Source organism: Protopterus annectens, chromosome 6.part0 (assembly GCF_019279795.1).
Source record: "Protopterus annectens isolate FY-2018-M chromosome 6.part0, PAN1.0, whole genome shotgun sequence".
Taxonomy (NCBI): domain Eukaryota; kingdom Metazoa; phylum Chordata; order Ceratodontiformes; family Protopteridae; genus Protopterus; species Protopterus annectens.
Window position 1 is genome coordinate 70,380,875 of NC_056737.1, and position 24,997 is coordinate 70,405,871.

The window sequence follows — 24,997 nt, forward strand, 5'->3', positions numbered from 1 at the left end:
AGTACCCCTCCTCCTAACATCCCTCACTCCTCAGAAAATATTGCTACCTCATTCAACACACACTTCACCCAAACCATACTATCTCTAGCTAAACAACACAACCCCCCTCCCATCCAACCCACACCTTCAACTAGTAATCTCCCCACTGCCTTCTCTTTTCTCCTGTATCTACCTCCAACATAAAAAAACTCTTAACTAAATTTAAACCCACCAAATTAGCAGCAGACAGCCTCCCAAGTGAATACCTACAAATCGCAGCTGATGCTCTGGCCTACCCAGTATCCATCTTGATTAACCAATCTCTGTCAGAAAGTTACGTTCCCACACTGTGGAAAGTATCACATATAATTCCCTCCACAAAGGTGGACCCTCCACAGAACTAACCAATTACCACCCCATAGCTATTCTCTCTCCACTCTCCAAAATACTAGAGAGATGCATACACTCTCAGGTCTCAGACTACCTCCTTACTAACAACCTCCTTTCCAGTACTCAGCATGGTTTCCGACCAAACCATAGCACCACCACTGCCTTACTCTCCTTTACTAACACTATCCTTCAGCATAAAAACAATGGCTATCTCTCCTCTGCTACTTTCCTAGACCTATCTAAAGCATTTGACATGGTCCCACACAAACAACTTATCTCTGTCCTCAATAACCTATCCTTCTCACAATCGGTCACCAACTGGTTTCAGAGTTACCTGTCTGACCGCCAACAATCCATTGTATGGCAGAATGACACATCTCCCCAACTACCTGTCTCCATAGGGGTTCCCCAAGCATCCATCCTTGGACCCCTACTCTTCTCTGTTTACACCAATAATCTAGCCTCTGCCACTAAACATGGCACACTCATACAATACGCAGATGACTCGACCATCATCTGCTCAGCCCAGTCCCTACCAAAATTGCAAAAAGTCACACAGGAAGCCTTTTCCTCTGTTGAAACATGGTTATCCGATGCCCGATTAATACTCAACCCAAACAAAACTAAACTACTCATCTTCCAACCCACCAAACATACTCAAAACAACTCTCACTTTAACATCACGGCAAAAGACAACACCACTATTTACCCAACTGAACACACCAAATTGCTAGGAGTGGAAATAGACAATAAACTAAAATTTGACATTCACATATCCATGACTATAAAAAAAGTCCACAAAAAACTAGGAGCGTTATACAGAAATAAGCAATTTCTCACCAAAGCAGCAAAGATTTCAATAGCAAATTCCCACCTTATCTCCACCCTACTTTATGCCTCTCCAATATATACCAACCTAAGGCAATGTGATCTAAACAAGCTAGAGTCCTGCTACAACAAAATCGCCAAATTCGCCACAGGGGCATCCTACCGTAGTCACCACTGTCTCTCACTTGCTGATTTGGGCTGGCTTGAACTCCCTCACCTCCTTCAGTGGTATCAACTCTCACTCGCCCACAAACTAGTAAACCATCCACTAAATGTCCCATTCCTCCAGAATCTACTCCAACCCTATCGCACCACCAGACCACTAAGATCCAGCAGCAAAAATCACTTGCAGATCACTGAAGCCAATAACTCTGCTGGTGAAGCACTATTCTCTTGTGCCATAGCCAATTTATGGAACTCACTCCCACCCACAATTACCTCCATACCATCATGCACCCACTTCAAAACTTTACTAAAAGCACAACTAAAAACATGCTGGCTATGCCCTTGCAACTCCCACTCTAATATCATCCACCCCATCCAACTACTACCTTTCTTTCCACTCCACTAACTACCTTGATTATAGCAAGCTCAGATGCTCATAAGCCAGTACTTATTATACAGCACAAACTTCTTCTTGTAACATTTGTTAACGTCTGGTATGCACTTCACAGATAAAGATTCTAGTTGTCTACTGATGTACTATGTTCTTCATCTGTAAATATGTTGTAAGTAATTGCTATGTAAATTGTTATTCACTATGTAATCCAATGTATATACTGTCTGTTTATTTTAACTGTGGAGCTTTTCTCCCCGGGCCTGAGCTGAAAATGGACCTACGTCCAGTCGGACACTCCCAGTCAACAAATTTAAATAAATAATAAATAAAAATAAATAATGTGGATATTCTACAAAAGGGCCTTACAGAAACAGATGCTTGGTGCCAGCGCCATGGGCTCAAGCTTAATGCCAAGAAATGTATAGTTATCCCCTTTGGGAAAAACATGTACCCATGAATTACCACATAGGAGGCAGTACACTGAACACCGAAAGTGTGATGAGAGACTTAGGGACACAGGTGGACAGTGGTCTCACCTTCGATAACCACATCGCCACAACAGTCAGGAAATCCTTCTATGTGGCACACCTCATCACTAAGGGATTTTCATCCAGAAAAAAGGAGGTCTTTGACCCACTGTACTCATCCCTCATTAGACCTATTATAGAGTATAGACCTATTATAGAGTATAACGCCCTATTTGGTATGTACCTCACAAGACATCTGCAACAGCTGGAAAGGCCGCAGAAATACCTCACTAAAAGAATCACAGGCCTAAAGCAGATGCCATATGCTGACCATCTAAAAAAACTCCAGCTATACTCTATGGCATATCATCTACTCAGATGCGATCTCTGATTAACATACAAGGCCATGTCAAACCCTAAGCTGTTGGACATGCTCCACTTAAATAAATCCCAATTCCTCAGAGCCACATGCTCCAGGGATCTAAACCTTGTCATCACAATGACCAAAACATGCTCGAGGGATAGGTTCCTGACCCAGAGACTCCCCATACTCTGGAATAGACTGCCCATACATGTCAAGCAGAGTGCTTCATTGGCCCTCTTCGAAAGGAACCTTGATGATTGGATGGGAAATAGGAAATTCACCCCAGGGATCATGTCAGTTGCCCTGCTAGACAGGGGTCCAGGGAAGTAAATATTGTGGGAAGAAATATCCAGGGAATTATTATGGCTAGGCTTGTATAGGCCCTAGGGCTGATAGCCTAGTACCAACCTATGAACACACACACATATATATATATATTTACATACACACACACACACACACACACACACACACACACACACACACACACACATGTGTGCGTGTGTATATATATATATATATATATATATATATATATATATATATATATATATATATATATATGAAATGTAACAACATAAATGAAAAACAACCTTGAATATGATAGAAAATCAATATCATAACATGAGAAGTATAGTGCTAACATGTATCTCATACAGCAATAACTGGAAAATATCAACAATTGTTAGAGGCCAAGTAGTAGTTGTTTCTTGAGTTAGTAACTGAAGGTAGTTAATTGGTATTGCTTGTTGGAATTATGGTTAGTGAGGAGGGGAAGAGCAGTGACCCAGCCACGTGATGATTAATGCATTTGTGTGGATTTGAATTTCTGGTAATTTTGAAAGTTTCCTGTTGGTGGAGGGGTTACTGTTCCAGAGTTTAAATACAGAACATCACCACAAGAATTTTTTTGATTTTGGTATATAGGTGAGGTGTTTACCCTTTGACCACAGAGATCTGCAAGGAGAGTACCACTGGAGGACTGAAGTTATGGATGGCCATTTTCTATTTGGTAGATTATTTTGTAGGCAGTTTTTATCTGCTTGAATGTAAGGTAGCTTGAGATTCCATCCAATTTATGTTTTGGGCTGCTATGCAGTGGTGGGGCTTGGGAGGGGGGTTTGCTGCAGATGTTGTTGTTTTATTATACATTTGTTTCTAGCATGACAAGATGGATTGAGTGTAGGTTTGTAAAAATATAGGATGCATACAGAAGTCTTGGTAATAAATAGGCAGTTGCTGTAAGAAATTGAGCTTGTTCAGTAAGGTAGGGGCTTGCCTGGTATAGGAGTCCTAGTTTCTGATTTTTTTTCTTTTTTTTGTTTGTTATGGCATTATGGATGTGAATATCAAATTAAGATTGTCATCTATAGTGATTCCATACATTTCAATGTTGATCTCTAATTCTATTTGGATATTCTGTGCAGAATTGACAATGTAACTGTGTTTAAAGTTAGAAAGTGTCTTAGCAGTGAAGAGCATTATTTTTAAGCTAAGTAGTAGTTGTGATTTGTCTAGGTAATTTAAGTAGTAGTTGTGATTTGTCTAGGTAATTTAAGTAGTAGTTGTGATTTGTCTAGGGAATTTTCAATCAAGTTACAAGATTGCTGTGCAGTGCTTGTAGTTCTGACACAGTTCAGATAAAACAGATAAGACTGGAGTCACCTGCACATTGAGTAAGCGTTGCCTGACTTGAGGCTAAGTGCAGTTTTTTATATATAAATTAAAGAGTAAGGGTCCAAGAATTAAGTACTTGGGGGTGACACCCATAGTTACTGGTAGGTAAATGGAGAAGGTAGTGAGCCATCTGACACATTGAGCTCTGTTACTTAGATAGCTGCTAAACCACTTAATAGCACTGTGTGGCAGACAAAGATCAACCAGTGTGTTTACAGCATAGGATCTGACATTGTGCGAAGTGCATTAGAAAGATCTGTGGATTCTGTTGAAACAAGTTGCCCTTTATTTCTATTTTGCTGCGGTATTTAAGAAAGCAAGTAAGGCAGGATTAGTACTAATCTGAAAGTAGGTTGTTGTGTATGAGTTATTGTAGAAGTTGGGCTTGGATACGCCTTTCTTGGACTTTAGGCAGAGGAAATAAAATGGCAGTTGGCCTGAGGTTGGATAGATCAGTTATACAGCAGCCTTTATGTAGCAACAAAATCAAAGTTTGTTTACATATCGAAGGGTCATGTGATTTCTTGACAGACCCTATGAATGAGAATGGCTACAGGACATACAATTGTTTCTGCAGCACATTTTAAGTATTCCACCATTAGATAATCTGCTGCTAGGGCTGTAGGCTTTAGTTTACAAAGGAGCTTTCCTAGTTTATTTTTATTTTTTGTTTGTGCTTTTTTACTGGAGTAAAGCACTGATCTCCATGGACCTTTGTCAGACTTAGCCAGAGAGTACTGTCTGGTTAGTTAGCTGATTGCTCAATCATGCAGTTAGGCAATGGAGGCGGAGGGGATCAGACCCTGGTCCAGTGGAAAAGGCTTATTAACAGCTCTCAAATACTCTACACCAACTGCCAGATATCACTACTACTGTTGTAGAAGATACTTGTGGACATTATAGAGGTTGAAGGGTCCTTCATGGTATTGGCTCACGAAGATGGGGATTCATGGGTACAGCTTCTGACTAATGGTGCAGTAACATTGAAAAAGTGGGAATTGAATTTACAAGCAACGCAAGTTGTTTTCATAGTGCAGCAGGTTTGTTTGAGATATTTCTGCCTTGTTTAATGAACTTATTAATGCTTGATTAAAATGTTCTGAGAATTGTATTTCCTGCAGATTATGGTATCTTTCATCTTTCATTTATTTATTATGCCTTCTCCAGTCTTTTCTTATACCACATTCCGTATAATGTTATATTAAAAATGTGTTTACACATGTCACATCAGACTAATATTCTGTGCTTTTTGTCATTTGACTTTGAATACAATACACATTATATTTTCAAAACTGCTGTGTATGTATGTTATTCAGTATAACCTTCTAACCTTTTATCAGTAAATGTGTTAATTTACATGCTGTAGAGCTATTTATATTGTTGCACTATTTGGTTTTTGTATCACTATTTTGTCCCATTTTGTCTTGTGACCTCAGTGCTGCCTGTAAAGTGTTGTATACCACCCTATCTCACCCAGTTATCATATAATATAGATAGGTAGATAGATAGGTAGATAGATAGGCAGATATCACTTTCTTATAAGAATTAATAAATGACTTGGGGAGGTTGCACACATGACTGCAGGTTTGATAGTTGATTTGAGTTTTAGCTTTATGCAAGGCTTTCCAGGCTTTGTCTGTCTGTTGCAAAAGTTGTTTAGTAGTGTATTAAATAATAATTTAAATCTCCTACAGTTAGTAAAATATCATCTGCAAAAAGTTGTATTTTAGACTGACAATCCTTGTTAACTGAGAATTCATCATTGTTTTCATTGCTTCTAATACTATTAGCTAAGTGTCTGATAACTAATGCAAATAGTCGAGGGGGCAAGGGGGCCTTGATTTGTGGCCTTGTTTAAAGTGAATGCTTGAGAAATGTAAGATCCAATTTTAATATATTCTTTGGAGTCTCCATATAGGTTTTTAAATATTCCAGTAAATTATTCTGGAAATGCAAATACTTGTCAATTTTGTAATCACCAGGATTATTATTTTTATCTTTCTTAAGATTCTCATGGAATTAAAAAAAATATTAAGCATTTCATCTTATTTCTGAAGTAAACTTAGTGCGTGGACTTCAGATATTACTGATTTGTGCCTTTTTGCTTGACATCTTATTTCTGTCAGCTAATCTATATAGATTTTTTGAAATCATCTCATAATTGTGCAATTTTATTTTTAATTTTTTCTGAAGCAAGCTCTACTTTATGCATTAAATCTGTTTTATATTTTGTCATTCATTTTTAATGTCTTCAGTATTATCTGATTACTTTGTTTGTTGTTCAAACCTCACTTTGTGTATTTCATCTTGCATTTCTAACAAGTCTTTATTCTACTCTTTCATTTTATTAATAGCCCTTCTTCCCATTCTGTCTTTAATAAGCATTTTAAGGAGGCCGATAATATGATTTTACTAACCTGACATTATCATTCAAATATAAAAATTCTCGATTTGTTCCTTAAGGTAACTCTTAAACTCTTTTTAATTACTTCATATATACTGGGATTCTGTAAATAATGCTGAATTTCCTTATATCATTAATATAGTAATAGTTAGTGCATTATGATCAGATGAAGGACAAGGATTAGTTTTAGAGTAATTCACTTTAAGTAAATCTGTAGAGACATAAATCCTGTCAGTTCTAGTTTTCATCCCATGTGCATCAGAATAATAAGTGAAGAGCAGTGACGTATCTTCTACTTTTACTATTAAATCAGCTAAATTGTTATTACTAATCCATCTATTCCATGCTTTAGCTGATGCCAGTATTTTAACTTTCTTCTGTTTACTTGTATCTTCTATATGAGATATGCAGTTAAAATCCCTGCTAAAATTAAGCTACTCTTCCAATGACTTAGTAGTATGTTTAAGTGATCTTTAGCCACTCTTGCACCTATTCCAGGGATCCAATAAATATCAGCTAGTGTGTAGAGTTTGCTATTATATTTAATTATTACAAATGTATACATTGCTTTGGGATCATTAATGAATTCCTTGACCTTAGGCATTAATGTAGATTTTCTCCAAATATAGCAGTTCCTCTCCTCTTTTTGTTAAAAGAAGTAGATGATAACATTTCATCACCTCATTTATTTAATATTGCATATTGTGAGATATGTCTTCTGTATTTCATTTTAGATATCTCATTATTTATTTTTGTTGGCATTATTTAATCCATTTACATTAATAGATAATAGATTAAAACTATCCATACTGTGTATTTAAAAATATTTCTTTTAAAAGATAATATGACACATTTATCCACCATATTCATTTTATTGTATATAAGACTCCAATGCCTTCCTCTAACACTATCTTAACATTCCACATTTTTAATTCTTCTTTTATACACACTGACTACAATTTTTGAATAACAAAAACAAAGACAAGTCTGCAACTATAACTGTATATATTGCTAATAAAATATAATCTACCACGGATACCAAAGTTCTAGTTTGCCTGTTGAATAGACAAACTACTGAACTATCTCTTTACCTACCAATATCTAAAAATTCTTCAATATTATATATAAGTTACAAATAATGAGACTATTAATTTAGTTATATTTTTGCCATTTAAAACTATTCCCTTCATTACTACATTAAAATGTAATAATCGTCTTATATTAATCACAGACATTAAATAATCCAACAAATAGTGTACTATATATGCATTTATGTAAAAGTAGCATAAATTATCCATTCCTAAATTATTTGCTCATTCAACATTATTATAAGTAAATCTCTAAATAAACAAGTAGAACAGAGTTGGACCTGAAGAGGTAAACATACTTGCAAATGTACAGGTGACTGGTAAACCTAACATACTATACTATTATATGAAAGGGAAATCAATGCACATATGTATTTATCATGCTAAAAGATATGCACATATTTTATAGATCTATTGAAAGCTCGGAATTAATTTTTAAAGTACAAGTGTCTATATCTCAAAGTTGTGTAATACTCTAACATGACAAGCATAAAAATATTTAAAAATCCTTTAGCTTATTAAACTGCTTCATAGAGCTATGTACATTACTAAAGTCAAAGAAAATGTCTTGCTTTTTCTATGAAGTAAAAAAAATGCTTGCATGCTATATTATATTCAAAAGTTACAATATGCTTAATTCAAATTCCATTCTCCTTTCCTGGGTTCAAACATATTGAAAAATTGACTTTGCTTTTTATCAAAATGGATGTACTGATTCAGCAATATAACACTCAAATTTCAGCTCTGACTTCTGAAATGAGTTACTTCAAGTAGTATTAGTGGGGTCTGTGTTCAGCTATCGAAAAAAAAATATCCCTGAATGGCTAATTATTGTATGTAAAACATCTAAACATTAAATTACCGAATACTACTTACTTTGAAAATAAAATCATCAAATGGCCTGCTGCTCTGATCTAAGCTTAACATCTTGACATTAAAATTTGATAACAGCATGTGAAAATGACAAGTCACAGCACTCTTCAACTCCTAATTACCTCTGTAAGTTTCTCATTTTTCCCAATTCTTTTAAACTGCTCTATTCAGTAAGAATCATCTAACTTTACTTCTTTCCATTAATATGTATGGTTAGAGTTAATAACACTACAAAGTAAGCTATTAAGATTCAGCAAAATGCAAGCAAATTATGTCGGCAACAGCTCAGTATAAAGCATTACTATAGCTTTTGTTTTACCAATTCTTCACTTCTCAGACAAGAAAAAAGGAAGCTGATATTTTGAGTAGATTTCTCACATACATACTTGAAAAAGAACAAGGAAAAGAAAGTTATTTTCTGTTTTCACAGATATCAGTAATGAACTTTGATGACCTAGATTTTCTTCAGAATAGCTCAAGGTGGGAAGCAAGGCAAGCAAGAATCCAGGATTCTGACACAGCTGGAGCATTCTTTTGTTCTAGATCTTTCTCAGAGTGTCAGTTTGCAAAGTAAAATAAATGAAATAACATTCTTAACATATATAATCTTAAAGTTACCAATTCTATTGCTTGCAAAATTTAATGACATTCTCTTGTGGGAAGAATTTCATATTTAGAAATACACTTATATGTCTTCTTCTTCTTCTTTTGGCTTTTCCCGGTTAGAGGTTGCCACAGCGGATCAGCTGTCCACTCATGATTGGCAGTGGAGTTTTACAGTGTCAAGTTGCCAGCCCTGCGCCCAACCTTCCAAAGAAGGCACACACACACACACACACACACACACACACACACACACACACACACACACACACACACACACACACACACACTCACACCTAGGGCCAATTTAGAGTGTCTAATCCACCTACAGCATGACTTTGGGATGCGGGAGGAAACCAGAGCACCTGGAGGAAACCCACGTGACCACAGAGAGGACATGCAGACTCCGCACAGAAGGTACCCCAACCGAGGATCGAACCGGAGAACCTCTTGCTGTGAGGTGGAAACGCTAACCGTTGCACCACCACAGCCACTCAAATACACTTATATATCTAGTTAAATGAAATATATTCAATCTTTCACTGTAAATATAGTAAAACAGTAAAACTAACCATTTATACTCCTCATAATGAAAAATGTTTTAGCTTAAAATATAAATACATACTTACATAAGTTTTAAAGCTGAAAGTTCAAATCAAACCTTTTACTTAAAGGACAAATCTATTATTTCAGAAAATAAAAGTTCTGCAATCAGGCAATAGAAATCACTTATTTTTCAGCTTTTTAATTATAGAAGCAGTTTTTCAGGAATTCAGCTCACTTTGTATCTTGAGCGATATACTGTTCCACTCCATTTCTTCAGTGTTATTAAGGATTTTATTGTTGTTAACAAAAGTGGAAGCCTCCTGCAGTGTGTCAAATATGTAAGTTCCTTCAGAAATAAATAATTTGATCTTTGCAGGAAACACCAAATTGGCTTTAATATTTTTCTTTTTAAATTCCTTTATAAGTGGTAAACAGGACTTTCGTATATTCATTACTTTAAGGAATAACCATTGTTAAAGCTGACTATATGTTCACCTATTTTAATATGTTAGCTAGACTATGTTGTTTGTAATATTTGATATTTTCCAAAACTAGACATAAACTTAACAATAATTGAACTAGGTGGTGAATTTTCCTACTTCAAGGGTACTCTCAGAGATGTATGTGCCCTTTCAATTCCAAAAGATAGTTTCAGGTAGATTTAATATGTTATGTAGCAAGGTTTTTAAGAAGTTTATTATATTGCCTACCTCATACTTTTGAGGTATGCCATAAATTCCAATGTTATTTAATCTTAGTCTATTTTCTAAATCATCAATTTTGTCTATGAACCACTTATTGTGTTTTAAAAGAAATTTAGTATGAGACTCACTTTCAGTTAGTCTTCCTTCATGATCATTTAAAGCTTTGTCCATACTGCTGATTTGTGCAGTTTGTTGTTTTATATGAATTTCTAAATGTTCCATCTTCTTTTGGGCCTCTTCTTTGAAACTTTCCATTTTGATTTCCAGTTAGTCTATTGTAAGTAATGCACCCTGTATACTAGATATTATTGACTAGATGTCTTTTTTAACACAAGAATCCTGACTAGCATTTCTTGAGTGGCAAATGATGAGGCAAATTCTCTGTTAACCAAGTGCATGACAGTCTAAAAGGAAAATGACAATACTATAAATCTTTTCTCTGACCTTTAATGAATAAATTTAACTAACAAATATCTCCAAATTTTAATTTTTTGATTGTATTTTCTGTCAGAGAAAAGTTTCCAGTCACAGAGCTTTCACTAGTTAGAGCTGTCAGTTAGCCATCTTGGCCACTCTCCTCTTCATTTTTCTCTGACTTTAGCTATACCACATGTACTACACTGCAGCTAATGTCTTCATTTTTCTCTAACCTTTGCTATATCATATGTGCCATACTGGAGGTAATGTCTTAATTTTTGTCCGAGCTTAGTTATCCCGCATCATACCAAATTATACTTTCTTTACTCTTCTACTTCCTGGTGATGCAGTCTTAATGCCTCTTTATAAGTTCATTGGCGGTTAGTAGGCAATTGCCCTAATTAGACATTTAAGCCTAGCCAGGCTTACCTCAAATTTACCAATTTATTGCTTACATGAGTTAATACCCCAAGGAATTTACAAGTAGCAATATAGGCTTGTACACATCACCCCCTGATGACAGGCTTCCTGTTTTTCCAGTCTGTCTGAATTGGGTAGGGTGTCTTTAACTTTCTGCAACTTACAGGCAGACCGACACACACACACACAGACACACACATAATATATATATATATATATATATATATATATATATATATATATATATATATACTTAGTAGTGTATGTTAGGCTTCCTGTCTTCCTGTCTGTAAAGTGGCAAGCTTCTCACACTCAGAAAAAAGCATCAACATATTTCCAGACCCTGCATTATTAGACCTATCTACAGCAGTCATATTACTATCTGAATACATGGTACTGTGTATACTATAGACAGCAGTTATGGCAGCCTAAATGGGATACTGGACCATAACACCATACCAGTAGCATTTCAATACAAGATCTTGTCCTAAGGCTTCTCTTTATACGTTCGTAGGTTCATAAGTGTTTACTAGGCTAATGAGCACAAGGGCCTTTTTAAGCCTAGGGATGCATCCCAAATCTCTGACAAGTTCTGATACTCTTGATAAGTATAAGCATGGGCCTGTGAGATGAATCATTCACAGGTTACTCATTTCTATTAGAGACATAGGTGCCACACCAGGGATGAATTTCCAGTTTCCCATCCAATTGCCCAAGTTGCACTTGAATTGGGTTAGAGAGGAACTCTGCTTCACATGGATGGAGAGCCTGTTCCAGAGAACGGGTAGTCTCTGGGATACATACCTCTCTCTCCAGCAGGTCCTATTTATATCACAGGTAAGGTTTAAGTCTTTAGAATGGGTAATTCTGGTACTGTTTTTTTTTTTTTTTTTTTGTGGATATGCAGGAGGTCTATCAGAGTAGGATCTGACAATGCTTTGTATGGCAGGCATAGATCTCCCCTCAAAAGCCTGTAGGAGACAGAATACAGGGATAGGGCCTTGAGGCAGTCTGAATAGGACATATTACTTATGCCCTGTATTCTTTTAGTGAGGAACGTCTATGGATCTTCCAATTGTTGGATATGCCTGGTTAGGTATATACCAAAGGGTGCATTGTACTCAATGACTGGTCTGATGAATGCTGAATACAGTGCAACAATGACTTCCTTGAACTTACATGCCATATCTTTGTTTATAAGTTGTGCAATATAGAATAATTTCCTTACCATTGTAGACACGTGATGATCAAAGGCTAGATTACTATCTATGTATGTCCCTAAGTCCCTGACTACTGGGTCAACTATAAGGGGTGTGTTGGCAATATGATAGATACCAGGGATAGATGACTTCCCAAAGGATACTATTATGCATTTCTTGGTATTTAGTTTTAGTCCATGGCTCTGACACCAGTTGTTTGTATGTGTTAACCCCTCTTGGAGAACATTTGTGTCAGTGTGAGATTCAGTGACAGCTCCTAATTTGTAATCATCTGCAAATTTAGTCAGCCAGAGACCACTGACATTGGCCTTGACATCTGAGAAGTAAATGCCAAAAAGGAGCGGTCTGAGGACTGAGGGACTCCACTTGTGACTTGCCTCTTTGTAGAGGTGGACTCACCAGTTCTAACTTCCTGGGTCCTGTCTGTGAGCTAGTTGTCTATCCACTATGTGACTTACGGGTTTGTACTTAACTTCTTGAGTTTGTCAACAATGCCCAAGTGGGATATTGTGTCAAATGCCTTGACCAGGTCAAGGTATGTAGTATGAATGATTTTACCCTAATCCATTGCTTTGGTGACCTTCTCAAAGAAGTCCACCATGTTGAGTAGGCATGATCTTCTCCTGATGAAACCAAACTGGGTTGGGGCCAATGTCTGGAAGTTTATTATATCTCTATTGATCATCGCCATAATAATTCTTTCCATGGCTTTACATATAAGACTAGTGAGACTTATTTATCTGTAGTTTCCAGGGTCTACAGATGGCCCACCTTTTTGCAGAGGGATGACTGTTGCCTTTCTCCATTCATGAGGCATAAATCCTGTTTGGAGGCTACAGTTAAATAGTAATTTCAGAGGCCCTGATAGGTCATGTTTCATGCTATTTAGAAGGTATTCTGGGATATTTTCTGGGCCCATTGATGCAGTGTTCTTGGTCTTGAGAGAGCATTAAGGACCTGTTCCCTAGTGATAATAGGAGATTTTATATCTGATGATATTTCCTGAGGGAAGGTTGAGGGGGGAGAGGGGAGTAAAGTTGGAGTTGAATGTATCAACCAGGAGGTTTGCTATATCTTCTGGCTCAGTATAGGTGGCTCCATTTACAATGAGCTCTGCACACAATTGTGTATTGCCTTTGAGGTTGCGGGCATAGCTAAAGAATGCTTTGTGTCTGTCAGTGGCTTGGGTGGCCAAACTTAACTCACATTTGGCTTTGGTCGACTTTATTTGTCCTCTGAGTTGTTTGTTTAGTTTGATGAGAGTGCTTTTATCCTGCTGGGTGCTGCACCTCCTAATTTTTGCCATTATTTTTTTCCTTCTGTTATACATCCGATTGATTTTGTGATTCCACCAAGGAGGCTTGTTGTTTTTTTTAGTTAGTTCTCTACTTCTTCCTGGTTGGGTACAGCTACCTCTATGCAGCTATTAACATGCTTGTACAGGGTTTCTGTGAACAGTTCTGCATAGGCAGAAGTGTTCTCAGGGTTTATGGGGGCTTGCAATTTTGTCAGGTTCTCACTTAATACCAGGAAGTTAGCCTTAGGATAGTTCCTGAATATTCCAGGTTTAGCTGGGGGCCCAGGTTTTAGTTTTACTTCAATGGAGACCATTTTGTGGTCTGACCTTACCAGGGAAGACATTACAGTAAGGGGTGTGCAGCAGTCCCCCACATTAGTGAGGGCCAGATCTAGTATGGTTGCACCCCTAGTTGGTGTATTGATTATCTGGTCCAGGGAATTTATTTACAAAATCCAGGAATTTCTGTGCATGTACATTTGGTGTTATATAAGATTCCCAGTCAATAGTGGGGTAATTAAAGTCACCCATGAATATGGTATTGGGTTGGATGGTTAGTGTTTCTAATAAGTTTAAATACATGGTATGGGTTTCCAGGGTCATAGTGGGGGACCTATAGCTTGCAAGAAAGTGGTATTGGATTTTAGCTATTGTGATTTGAATATGGAGCAGCTCAAGTGCATTGTCCTGGTTGACCTGCCTTGAATTATATTTATTTTTGATCTAAATAGAGACACCTCCACCTTTAGTCCCTGCCTGTGAAGTAGTTGGCCTAAATGTGTGGAAGGCATTATAACCTTGCACTGTTGGCGTGCTCTCTGCAGCTTTAAACCATGTCTCAGTGACCGCACAGACATCAGCATTCTCTAAGGTAAAGAGAGCTTCCAGATAGTGTAGTTTTTTTGTTTAGACTCCTAGCATTGAGCAGTAATACCTTTAGATTTTCTTGGTTTTGATTTGCTATGTCGGAAGTACTTTCAGTTTGGCATAAATAGGCACTATGGGAGAAGACAATGTTTTAGCTAATATCTGAAAGCCTAGTGGGAAGAAGGGCAGACCATCCCTGGCAAAGCAGCATGGCCTGTTGATCACTTCCTTCCATGCTGACAAATATTGCACCCCCTTAGAATGACACCAAAAACTAAGCCAATTATTATAGTCAGTCATCTTTTGTTTGTATTGTGGTATCCTCCTTGGAGAAGGTAAAATGCTGCTCACTGCTAATTTCATACCAGCCTGAGACACATATTCCAAGAGCTCCATGAAGTCTCTCTTCATATAGTCTAGGGAGGTACATCTCAGGTCATTTACTCCCACATGGACTATGACTGAGTCATATTGGTAATTGTGGTCCAATGACCTGAGTGCATGTGTAATGTGATGGATCCTAGGCCCTGATAGGCAACTGACCCTAACTTTCTCTAATGACTAGAATGTTGGATTGTGTGGTGACTTGCCTTATGGGCTTAAAGGTAGAGGCTCTATGTGTTGATGCGGGTGTTGTTTTGAAAGAGCGCATTTGGGGCTGTTGAAGGTATTTCTTATGTTTACTTCCTCTAGGAGGTCTTTGTGGTTTAGGAAGGTTACATGTAAGTGCATCAGCATATCTGGGTCTATTTGTCTGCTTTGAATTGTGCGTGATGGGTGCAGCATGTGTACTATTGACAACCTTATTGACATTAGGAGTACTTTTATGTGAGAACTTTGTGTCCACTGACAATGTGTAAATACATCTCTCACATACCATATCAGTTTGTTTGAGAATTAAGTGGTTGTCAGTAAACATGAGGTAATTTCAATATTGCCTCAGGATGCCCATATCCACCAAGACAGTAGGAAAGTACATATCCATGGCAACAGACCCTTTTTATTGATTAGACTGTTGGAGTGAGAATATCAATCACTGTCAGGAGGTTTGCAACTATGTGGACAGTGCTTGTCACTGCAAACTAGTTGTCTTGTGTGCAACTAGGTATGGAAGAAATTTCAATTGTGCTTTTACAGGAAAAATGTCACTCAAGGTGCCTCATTCTGTGCAGAGCACTGCCAAACACTTGAGGAGAAACTAATAAGCAGACCCTGAAAATTTAAGGATGAAGTATTTAGGCAGATATTCTGTAGTTAGAAACAAATCATGCAGTACTTAAAGAAAACAAATAATTAGCTTGTCAAGAGTGATGAAAAGAGGGGTGTCATAAATGGCCACTGCTTGGCTACTACTTGTGCTGGTCTCACCACAGCTTCACTCCATTGGGATATGATGCTCCTTTGCTTCTTCTCTCACCAGAAGCAAAATGCTAGCACCAATCCCAAAAAGAAAAGCAGGCCATAGCCTGTTTGGTGATCCACAGTCTTGTCCCAGATGATACAAAAGTCTGTAGGCTTGTAGCCTTTTTCTGGTTGATGCCTTGAATAGCAACTGGACTAATCAGGTACATTAAGCACAGACGCTCACTCTCCAACCAGAAGCAGTCAGGAATCAATGCACTCTGCTCCTTCTCTCACCAGGACCTGAATATAAGCACAGATTCCAAGCTGTCACCTATAAAGCAATTAATAGGCTTTCTGGTGATCAACAGTCACCAGGAAATAATGTCCCTGGACTCATTCTCACACCAGGAGAAAACAGAAGCAGTAATCCCAAGATAACTACTGAGAGGCAGAATGTGGGCTCTCCAATAACTGGTGGTCTTGCACTAAATGTTTAAACGTAAGATGAAAAAATGGTTTATCCTAAACACTGCAGTGTGCACTAAGCAGTTAGATATGAAAGTGTGTAACTTAAGTTTTTTAGTCTAAAAAGTTAAGTTTTAGTGGAGAGCCACTATTTTTAAAACCGCAAGATAGATTGAAAGGGAATGGGCACTTTTGTGTTCTGGTAATATGGAATACAGTAGGATGGCCAATAAATTTAAATAGTTGAAGGGGAGTATTTTCACAATGTGCTTACTCACCAGCCTGTGAAAGGAGAGAGGGAACAAGATATATAGTCAATAGGGGTATACATACCTCTCAACCTGGAATCATCAAAAATCTGGACAAGGCCCGTGAAAAATAGGTACAAATCTGTACGCTGATTAACATAAAATTTGCATACATAATTACATAACCTCGCCCACTTCAATGAATTGTGGGATAACAACTTTCAAATGCAAACTGAAGAACAGACAACTAAAATATGGCACCAGAGTCTCCTACAGCCATTCCAGTGTCCCATTACCTGGCTATTTCATCCCAATTACCATAAACACTAATGTGTGCATACTGCTTACTTCTACAATGATTATTTTGATTTTATTTTTACATTTTATAGCACAATGCACAAACATGAAGAATGGGTATCTGCTAAACAAAGCAATACTGTCTCACAATGAAAATAGACTTGGCATTAAAACTTCTCTGCCCTTGAAACTCACATTCATTAAAACAACATTGAAACCCACACCACATCCAAAAAAAATGCATCAGGCCAGTGGTGGATAAAGATTACCTTTGGGCTGTTTTCAAATCATCATTTGCACACAAAACAAGAAACATACATGCATTCTTTGATACACCTTCCAGACTTTATTAAATTATATTCCTTGTATAATACAGCACACTTGTTAGAATTGAGTTAGAGCACATTTTTAATTTATAGTTTGAACATTTTTCCACAAAACTGCTCAATTAAGAACATTTCCATCATAAAAGTATAAATATATAAAAAGAATGACAGTAGTGTAAGCCATAGGCATCTTTCCCTTATGGGTGGGGGGGGGGGCAAAAGGGCAAAAACCAGAGACACATTTTAATCATTGTTTGTATAATGTTGGAAAGTTGCTAGAATAAAACATGCTGCCACCATGCATTTCACTGTCAAGACTGACCCAGGACCCTGTGCACTACAGTCAGAACATACCCCTATGCCATATCATCAGCTTCTTGAAAGACAGTTAGACTGAAACTTAAATGGCTATCATTTAGTGAATCCAATTCTCACTTCTCAACATAGCTGTCAACCTCTTAGCACAAAATAGCCAGACAAAGCCAATAATGGGGGAATACAGAACAGAATTCAATTGTCATTTCTCACCATAGCTGTCAACGTCTTAGCACAAAAAACACAGACAAAGCCAATAATGGGGAATACAGAGTCCAAATAAGGACAAATTTCAAATACTTAACTGATCTTATAAACTTTGAAAATTGCTAGAATAAAAGGTTTTGTGTTACCATTTATTTTCTGAAGAATATGGTCTAAAATTCAAATGCCCATCATTATTTAGTGAATTCATTCAGTGCTTTGCAACAAAAATCCTTAAAACCACAGATTTAATGAGGAGCAGAGCAAAAATATGAGGAATAAATTCACAAGTTATGTATGTACTGTGCATTATTTGCCTGCTTGGCATGTGGTAACATACCAGTTCTGCTGCTGCCTTACTAGTGTTGTCATCACATATATAGCTGCTCCTAATGGTTTTCAATCCCCTATCTCTATGCAGTGCACACAGAAACGTCTGTTTTTCATTGGTTTTAAAACGTTCTTTTATGTTAAACAGCCACATGAAATTAATTATAAGCAGGCCTCTTTATGCCACAGTTATGAGTGTAGTGATTTTAATTTATTCCTAAAAAAAAAGTCTGATACGATTGAATTACATGTGAGTTTAGCCCCCCAACACACACACACACACACACACACACACACACCTGGCTGTGAGAACATTGGCAGATAATTGTCAAAGTGATGCCCTAACCCCATGAGCAAAAAAAATGGGAAAAAACAGGTTGGGGATGGATGGATATTGTCACACTATTATGCCTTTTATTTATACTACTACAAGGATTTGTTGCTACCGCATTTACTAGATATACTCTTCCATAAGAAGTCATGTCTATCATGTGTGCAGGTCTTCAAGTAACCCATTTTAGTGGTCCCATCAGAGAAACTGCATATATAGCCTGCTACTTTACCTACAGTAGCCTTAAGTTCTGTCTTAAAAAAAAGTCACCATAGATAAAAGCGACCATATGACTTTAGTTTCTTTTTACTTAATAATCCTGCCCCAGTAAGACTTACTGAACTATTAAAAGCACACAAAAAAAAGTAGGAATCTTAAAAATAACAGCATCAGAAATATAGAACAAATAACCCATTACACATTTATGGCAAAGAAAATGCTGGGATGAAAACTATTTGCCCCTGCCGTAACTATCACAAAGAAAATTTGTATAGAGGAAACCGGTGCTACATCGCTTTTTTGTCCCTTATCCATCCACATTTGCAAGTCGCTTCTGTTTCCTTTTGTGACCCTATGAGCAACTGCAACCATCCACAAACCTTTCTTCTATATCACACACACTACCTTTAAGCAGCTGCAGATATTGTCCTGGCTCAAAATAACTCCATAATGAACTGCTCGGACCCAACGGCAGCATCTTACATAAACTTCAGATCCCAACGGCAGTATTTAAACAGTCCCAGTCTCTTATGAACTCCGGATGGTAGTATTCAAACAGTCCCAGTTTCTTAAACGAATCCATAACGAATACGAACTCCAGACCCAACGGCAGTATTCACAACAGTTGATAACGAGTCCCAGTATTCAAACAGACGCGCGCATGTCTGCACGTCCCTTGAAGCTTAATTCCGACAGGCTGATGGAGCTGACGTCATCGCGCACATGATGACATCAGCTCCAAAAGCACGGAAATTAAAAAAGTGTTAAAAATAGATTTAAAAAATTGGAAATGAAGGGGTGCCACTCGGGAATCGTAGCACCCCATTATTGGGACCCCAAAACTCGGTAGAAAACGAGTAATTCGGGATGGTTGAGAGGTATGGGGGTATAGGGGTAGGCAACTAGAAAAAGAGTGGTGTTTAAGAACACAACAGTAACAGGGTGAAAGGGTGGGCAAAATTCTGTCTAACTCACAAGAGACAAAGCTCTGGTCTCTCTTCAAGTTTTAATATGCAGTTAAAAGCAAAATACAAGTAGAACACAGTGTAAAGAAAACAAATCACAGTATACAAAATAGAAAAAGGCAATAGCGTAATACAAAATACAAAAAATAAAAAAGCAAACTAACCTTTCCTTCACAGCAAACTGTGGCAGAGTCTGGGTGAGCCTTTCCAGTAAAGCATTGTTGCTGATAGTAATCCCTTATAAGGATTATGATTTATGATGGACATGGTGGCTAATTAGTGCACAAATCCAGAAATAAGCTAGTCAGATCTAGGAACTAGCTGCAGAGCAAAACAAATTGCTTTATTTCAGATAGGGATCACAGCACAAGAAGACCAGTTTTAAGCAGGAATACATCTTCTATATTTTTCTGGATTTCTGCTGCCATGCACAGGAGAAGCTGTTTGTAGTTCTTTCTATTTTTAATGTGAGTTTAATAAATGCTCAAATATGCCTATACAAATGAAGTTACTTAATCATATCTTAGACACATCAGTATCAAGTGGGAATGGAAACCAAACCAGATGAAGACAACAATGAGGCAGCAACTGAATGTGGAAAAAAAATATATAGGCTATAAGGAAAAGGATATGATGAGAATGCAAGAAATGTGGAAAAGGCATAAATATAGTTGCAAGTACAGAAAACTCTTATAACAATCTCATGTTGATCAGGATCTGATACAGGAATGGTTAAAAAGAGGTGAATTTAAAAACAAAAGATGAAAGGTTAAAATTAGTTGCCCAGAATAGTGGATTACATACATGCTGGTTTACAAAGTCCATTGAATATATTATTTATCTATTTATTAACATTTGTTTACCAAGAAAGTCTGACTGGGACAGAACCTATTTTCAGTGGCCGGCAGAGGAGAAATGCTCCAGACACGTCTTTGGAATGTGGGAGAAAACCAGACTACCCAGAGGAAACCCATGATAATGCAGGGAGAACATGCAGACCCTACACAGATGGCACCCCAGCTGAGAATCGAACCGGAGAACCTCTTGCTGTGAGGCAACAATGCTAACCACTGCATCACTGTGCCACCCATGTGGGAGAAACAAATAAATACAGGTTCTGTAAAACAGAACTGGAAACAGTCACACATCTTGTTGGGTGTGATCCACTAAAGGCAGAGGGCCTGTATATTAAAAGGTATAATAACGTGCCAAGACTGTTGCACTGGGTATTGTGCAAATATTATTATACTGAAGTAACTGAGAAGCATTGGAAACATGAGTGACAAAGCATTATTGAGAATTATAAAGTTTATATTACATGGGCTCACCTATTACCAACAGTTCAAAAAACAGATGGGAGAAAACCAGATATAGTTCTCCATGAAAAGAAGATAAAAGCAGCATTAATCACTGAAATTGCTGCACCCAGTGATTGCAGAGTCTTACATACAAAGAGACACAAATTAATAAAATATTAGGATTTGCAGGCAGAAATGATGGCAGTGTGGAAGATAGATACCCAGACAGCTCCAATAGTAGTAGGAGCAAAGGATTTCATAAAAAAGAATTTACGATTGTACTTATATGTGTTACCAGTACATGTAACTGTATGAATTGCAGGAGTCAATCTTGGGCACATTGCGGGTGCTGCAAAGACACTTTTTTGGCTAGCATCAAAGATTGAAACAATACTAATTTCCTGAGCTTTAATTATATTTTGACTTAGGGATACGGTCCATTCCTGTCATGGTATCAGAAACTCAAATGATCTGGAAAAATTAAATGGAGATAGGCCAACTTTAAAGGCAAGGAAACTATGCCATCTTACACAGGAAGCCCAACTTTAAAAGCAAGGAAGCCATATAAAATTGGTAGCTCAGAAGAAGTGATGAACAACTCATCTATGTTTGATGGAATAATGACAAAGTGCAGGATACATCTCTGCCAAACTCATGGTTTGGTTCCATCTTGTATGGTCTAACTCGGGTGATTCTTTTTCATGAACACTTCTACTGTAAGACCACATACATGCAGACTTCACAAAACCCTTTTACACAGCTGTTCACTGTGTCTACGAATCAACCCGTCTATCTGCAAAACTTCATTTCTGTGGCATTAGTTTGATTCCTTAAATGCTCATTACTTTTGTAATCGACTAGAAAAATATTGTGCATTTAAAAACTAAACAGAAATGCTACGTATGTGAGAATAAGGAAAAAGCATACGAACTTCAGAAAGGAATTTACATTTTATGACGTTTTATTTCATGTCAGTGTAGCTTACAACATGTTGTTTTAGTTTTCACACTATATTAATTAATATGTGTATTTCTTTTTTTAGATGGAAGCACCCCAGAAACTGACAATGCAAATACTGATACAGCAGAAAAAGGACCCGACTCTGAAGGTGTTAAAAAACATGGTAAGACCATTGTTTACTGTGTGTGCATATACTTTGGAATACTCTGTGTGCAGTTACATTACAGGGATAACACTCAATTAAATTCAGTGTGTTTATTTATAAGTTGCAAATGCACACAGGATATAATTTTATTTTCAGTGATACCAAAACCTATACAAATTAATTTTTGGCTAAGGTGGCACTCATTCTTTCAGTGACCTGGCAGCAGTGGGCTGCTGATATCAGTTCACATTAGTTTGCAGAAGCCCCTAGATGTGTTTTCTGTAGAGAAGGGTGGATATTTGTGAGGGCAAACCCAACCAAGGAGTATCTAGAGTCGCAGATTGATTGAGTCATCAAATCTGCAATTTGATGAACTGAAAATGCTGAACACAACCTATAAACACTAAGAAGGGAGAAATAAATGCCCCACTCCCCACAGAGCCCTAGGTAGCTCTCATTTCCCAGCAGTAGCATAGCAAGGGTGGGACAAATGGGGCAGCAAACCTGGGCATGAAGTGTTAGAGGGTATGATGGAAAAGTTCAGTTATTACACTTTTTTTCTGTACCAGTATTTCTGAATGTCGGTACAGAAAGGCACTTCAGCAGTTAGTGTGCCTTAAGCTAAGAATATATATACATATTTTTTTTTTAAAAAAAGTGAACTGAAGTGTGTGTGTGTGTGTGTGTGTGTGTGTGTGTGTGTGTGTGTGTGTGTGTGTGTGTGTGTGTGTGTGTGTGTGTGTGTGTGTGTGTGTGTGTGTTTTAATTCAGATCTCTGGCTATTGGCTAGGATTATAATAGTCTTGCAGATTGATAGCCTAATATTTACCTATGGACCTATAAAATGTACCAAGTGGCTTTATACAATAAACAATGATTTTTTTTTCTCTTAAGTTGAAGAACTGAGGAAGTGTGTGTCTGTACCAATCAGCTTTCTACAGTAAAAGCCAACAGTCTCTCTCTCTCTCTCTCTCTCTCTTTTGTTATGCAGAACAAATTTACAGTACAGTGGGTAGGCTGGCATACTGATACCAAATGTACCAATCAATTGTCTACAGTAAAAACTAAAGTCTTTTTTTTTTTGCTCTTCATTTGAAGAGGCAAGGGGAGGTGGTGCTATATTCAGGACTAGCACCAGGAGCTATATGAGCCAGTTACAGATGCGCTTCCGAGTAGTGCAGGCTGGAGGTTCAGTGACGTTTTTTTTTTATTGAGTTGCAATTCAGTTAAAGTGAAACTTGATAAGAGGATATGGATGTAGAGTGCTTTGTACTGTGGCTGTGAATGTTTGTATGTGGAAGCATACAACTGCACACTGTTATCCATGGGGAGGGACTTAGGTACATAACTGCAAATGTCTGAGCCAATCACAGATGCTGGTATGTGGAAGCATGCACCTGCACTTGACATTGCACTGCACCTTCACATCTATGGGGAGGTACTTAGGTACATAACTGGAAATAGATGAGCCAATCACAGGTGCCGGTATGTGGAAGGATGTATCTGCACTAAGCATTGCATTGCTGTCATCCATGGGGAGGGATTTAAGTACATAATACAATGGAAACATAATGGACACTGAACCACCATTTAATGAACAAAAGAAGATAAGCACTTTCGTCTAATACAATGCAGAAGACTTCATCAGATAAAATAAGTTAAAAAACACACCTTTTTAAAACAAATGTGTTTTTAACTGCTTTTATCTGATGAAATCTTTTGCATTTCCATTTTATTCTGCAGTTTGAGATTTACTGTTGGTTTGTAGTTTGTGACTTAGTTACATAACTGGAAATGTCTAAGCCAATCACAGATGATATCCTGCCTTCACCCTCACTGCATGGGCTGAAGATGTAATTACTGAAAAGTATTCCTATAAAGAAAGAGAGATTCAACAATAGGGTGATATTTTGAGGTACTAATATCAGGCAGGATAGAGGAATGTATGACTCCGTATGGTTGTATGATAAGAAGGCTTGTAAGGACCAAATCTCATGTGATGTAATAGTTGAGGTATAAGGCAATGCAAGTCATAACTCCCTAATAGTGGTATCATTTTATTTTCCAATACTTTTGGCTGGTAGCTTGCTGGGCTTAGGTGATCACACCCACATTGCCTCTTGGACTTTCCTTTCCATCCTGTAAAACAACAAGACATGTCCAGGACATGCATTGGTTCTTATGTAGAATGGACATGCATTCTGTACATGCCTCTCCAGTTGTGATGACCTGTGCGTACTGTTGTAAAGATCTGTTTTTTGTACCAATAGAATGTGCTTCTGTGGTTTGCTGTTCCTCATTCTTCCCATAGAAAAGGTAAACCTGTCATGATTCATGGAGTCCTCTGTCCTTCTTCTGTACTTCCCAATCTATACTCAGACAGGGATAACCATAGCAGCAGGGTACAGCTTTGTCCATTGGACAAAGTCATTAATGCTGATGACTAGATATGTAAAATACATGGAATATGCAAATATTATAGAGGAGGAGCTATATCAGTGCATGAAAGAAAAGTAAAATCACTGACCCATAATGGAGAAGAGTAGGTTTCAGTGTGATGTGGGAACATTGACCTTTTAGTACCAGAAGGCTTATGAAGATCTAGAATGAAAGTTATGATGTAGTATGCAGGGCCAAATTTAAGTCAGCTGGCACACTAGGCCCTCCCCAAACTGGCACCCCCTCATCCTGAAAAGATTTTAACCTAAGAGGAAGAGCAAATGCTTTTATCAGACTCCAAACTGAGTCACTCTATAGGAATGGTATTAGACAAAGAATCCAACGTTGATACCGATTTGTTCATTCATTCAATTTGTTGGTTAGTTTGATCTCTCTGTGTACTATCTG

At 37.5% G+C, this 24,997-nt stretch overlaps 1 protein-coding gene across 1 annotated transcript in view; it reads left to right on the plus strand.

Moving 5' to 3' along the window:
- The window catches only part of LOC122803768 (1-phosphatidylinositol 4,5-bisphosphate phosphodiesterase beta-2-like), an 805,974-nt gene that overhangs the window by 217,992 nt on the left and 562,985 nt on the right, over positions 1-24,997 (plus strand). The window contains exon 7 of the mRNA XM_044073456.1: positions 22,088-22,168. Within this exon, the coding sequence (XP_043929391.1) occupies positions 22,088-22,168 (81 nt within the window). The remainder of the gene's footprint in view (positions 1-22,087; positions 22,169-24,997) is intronic.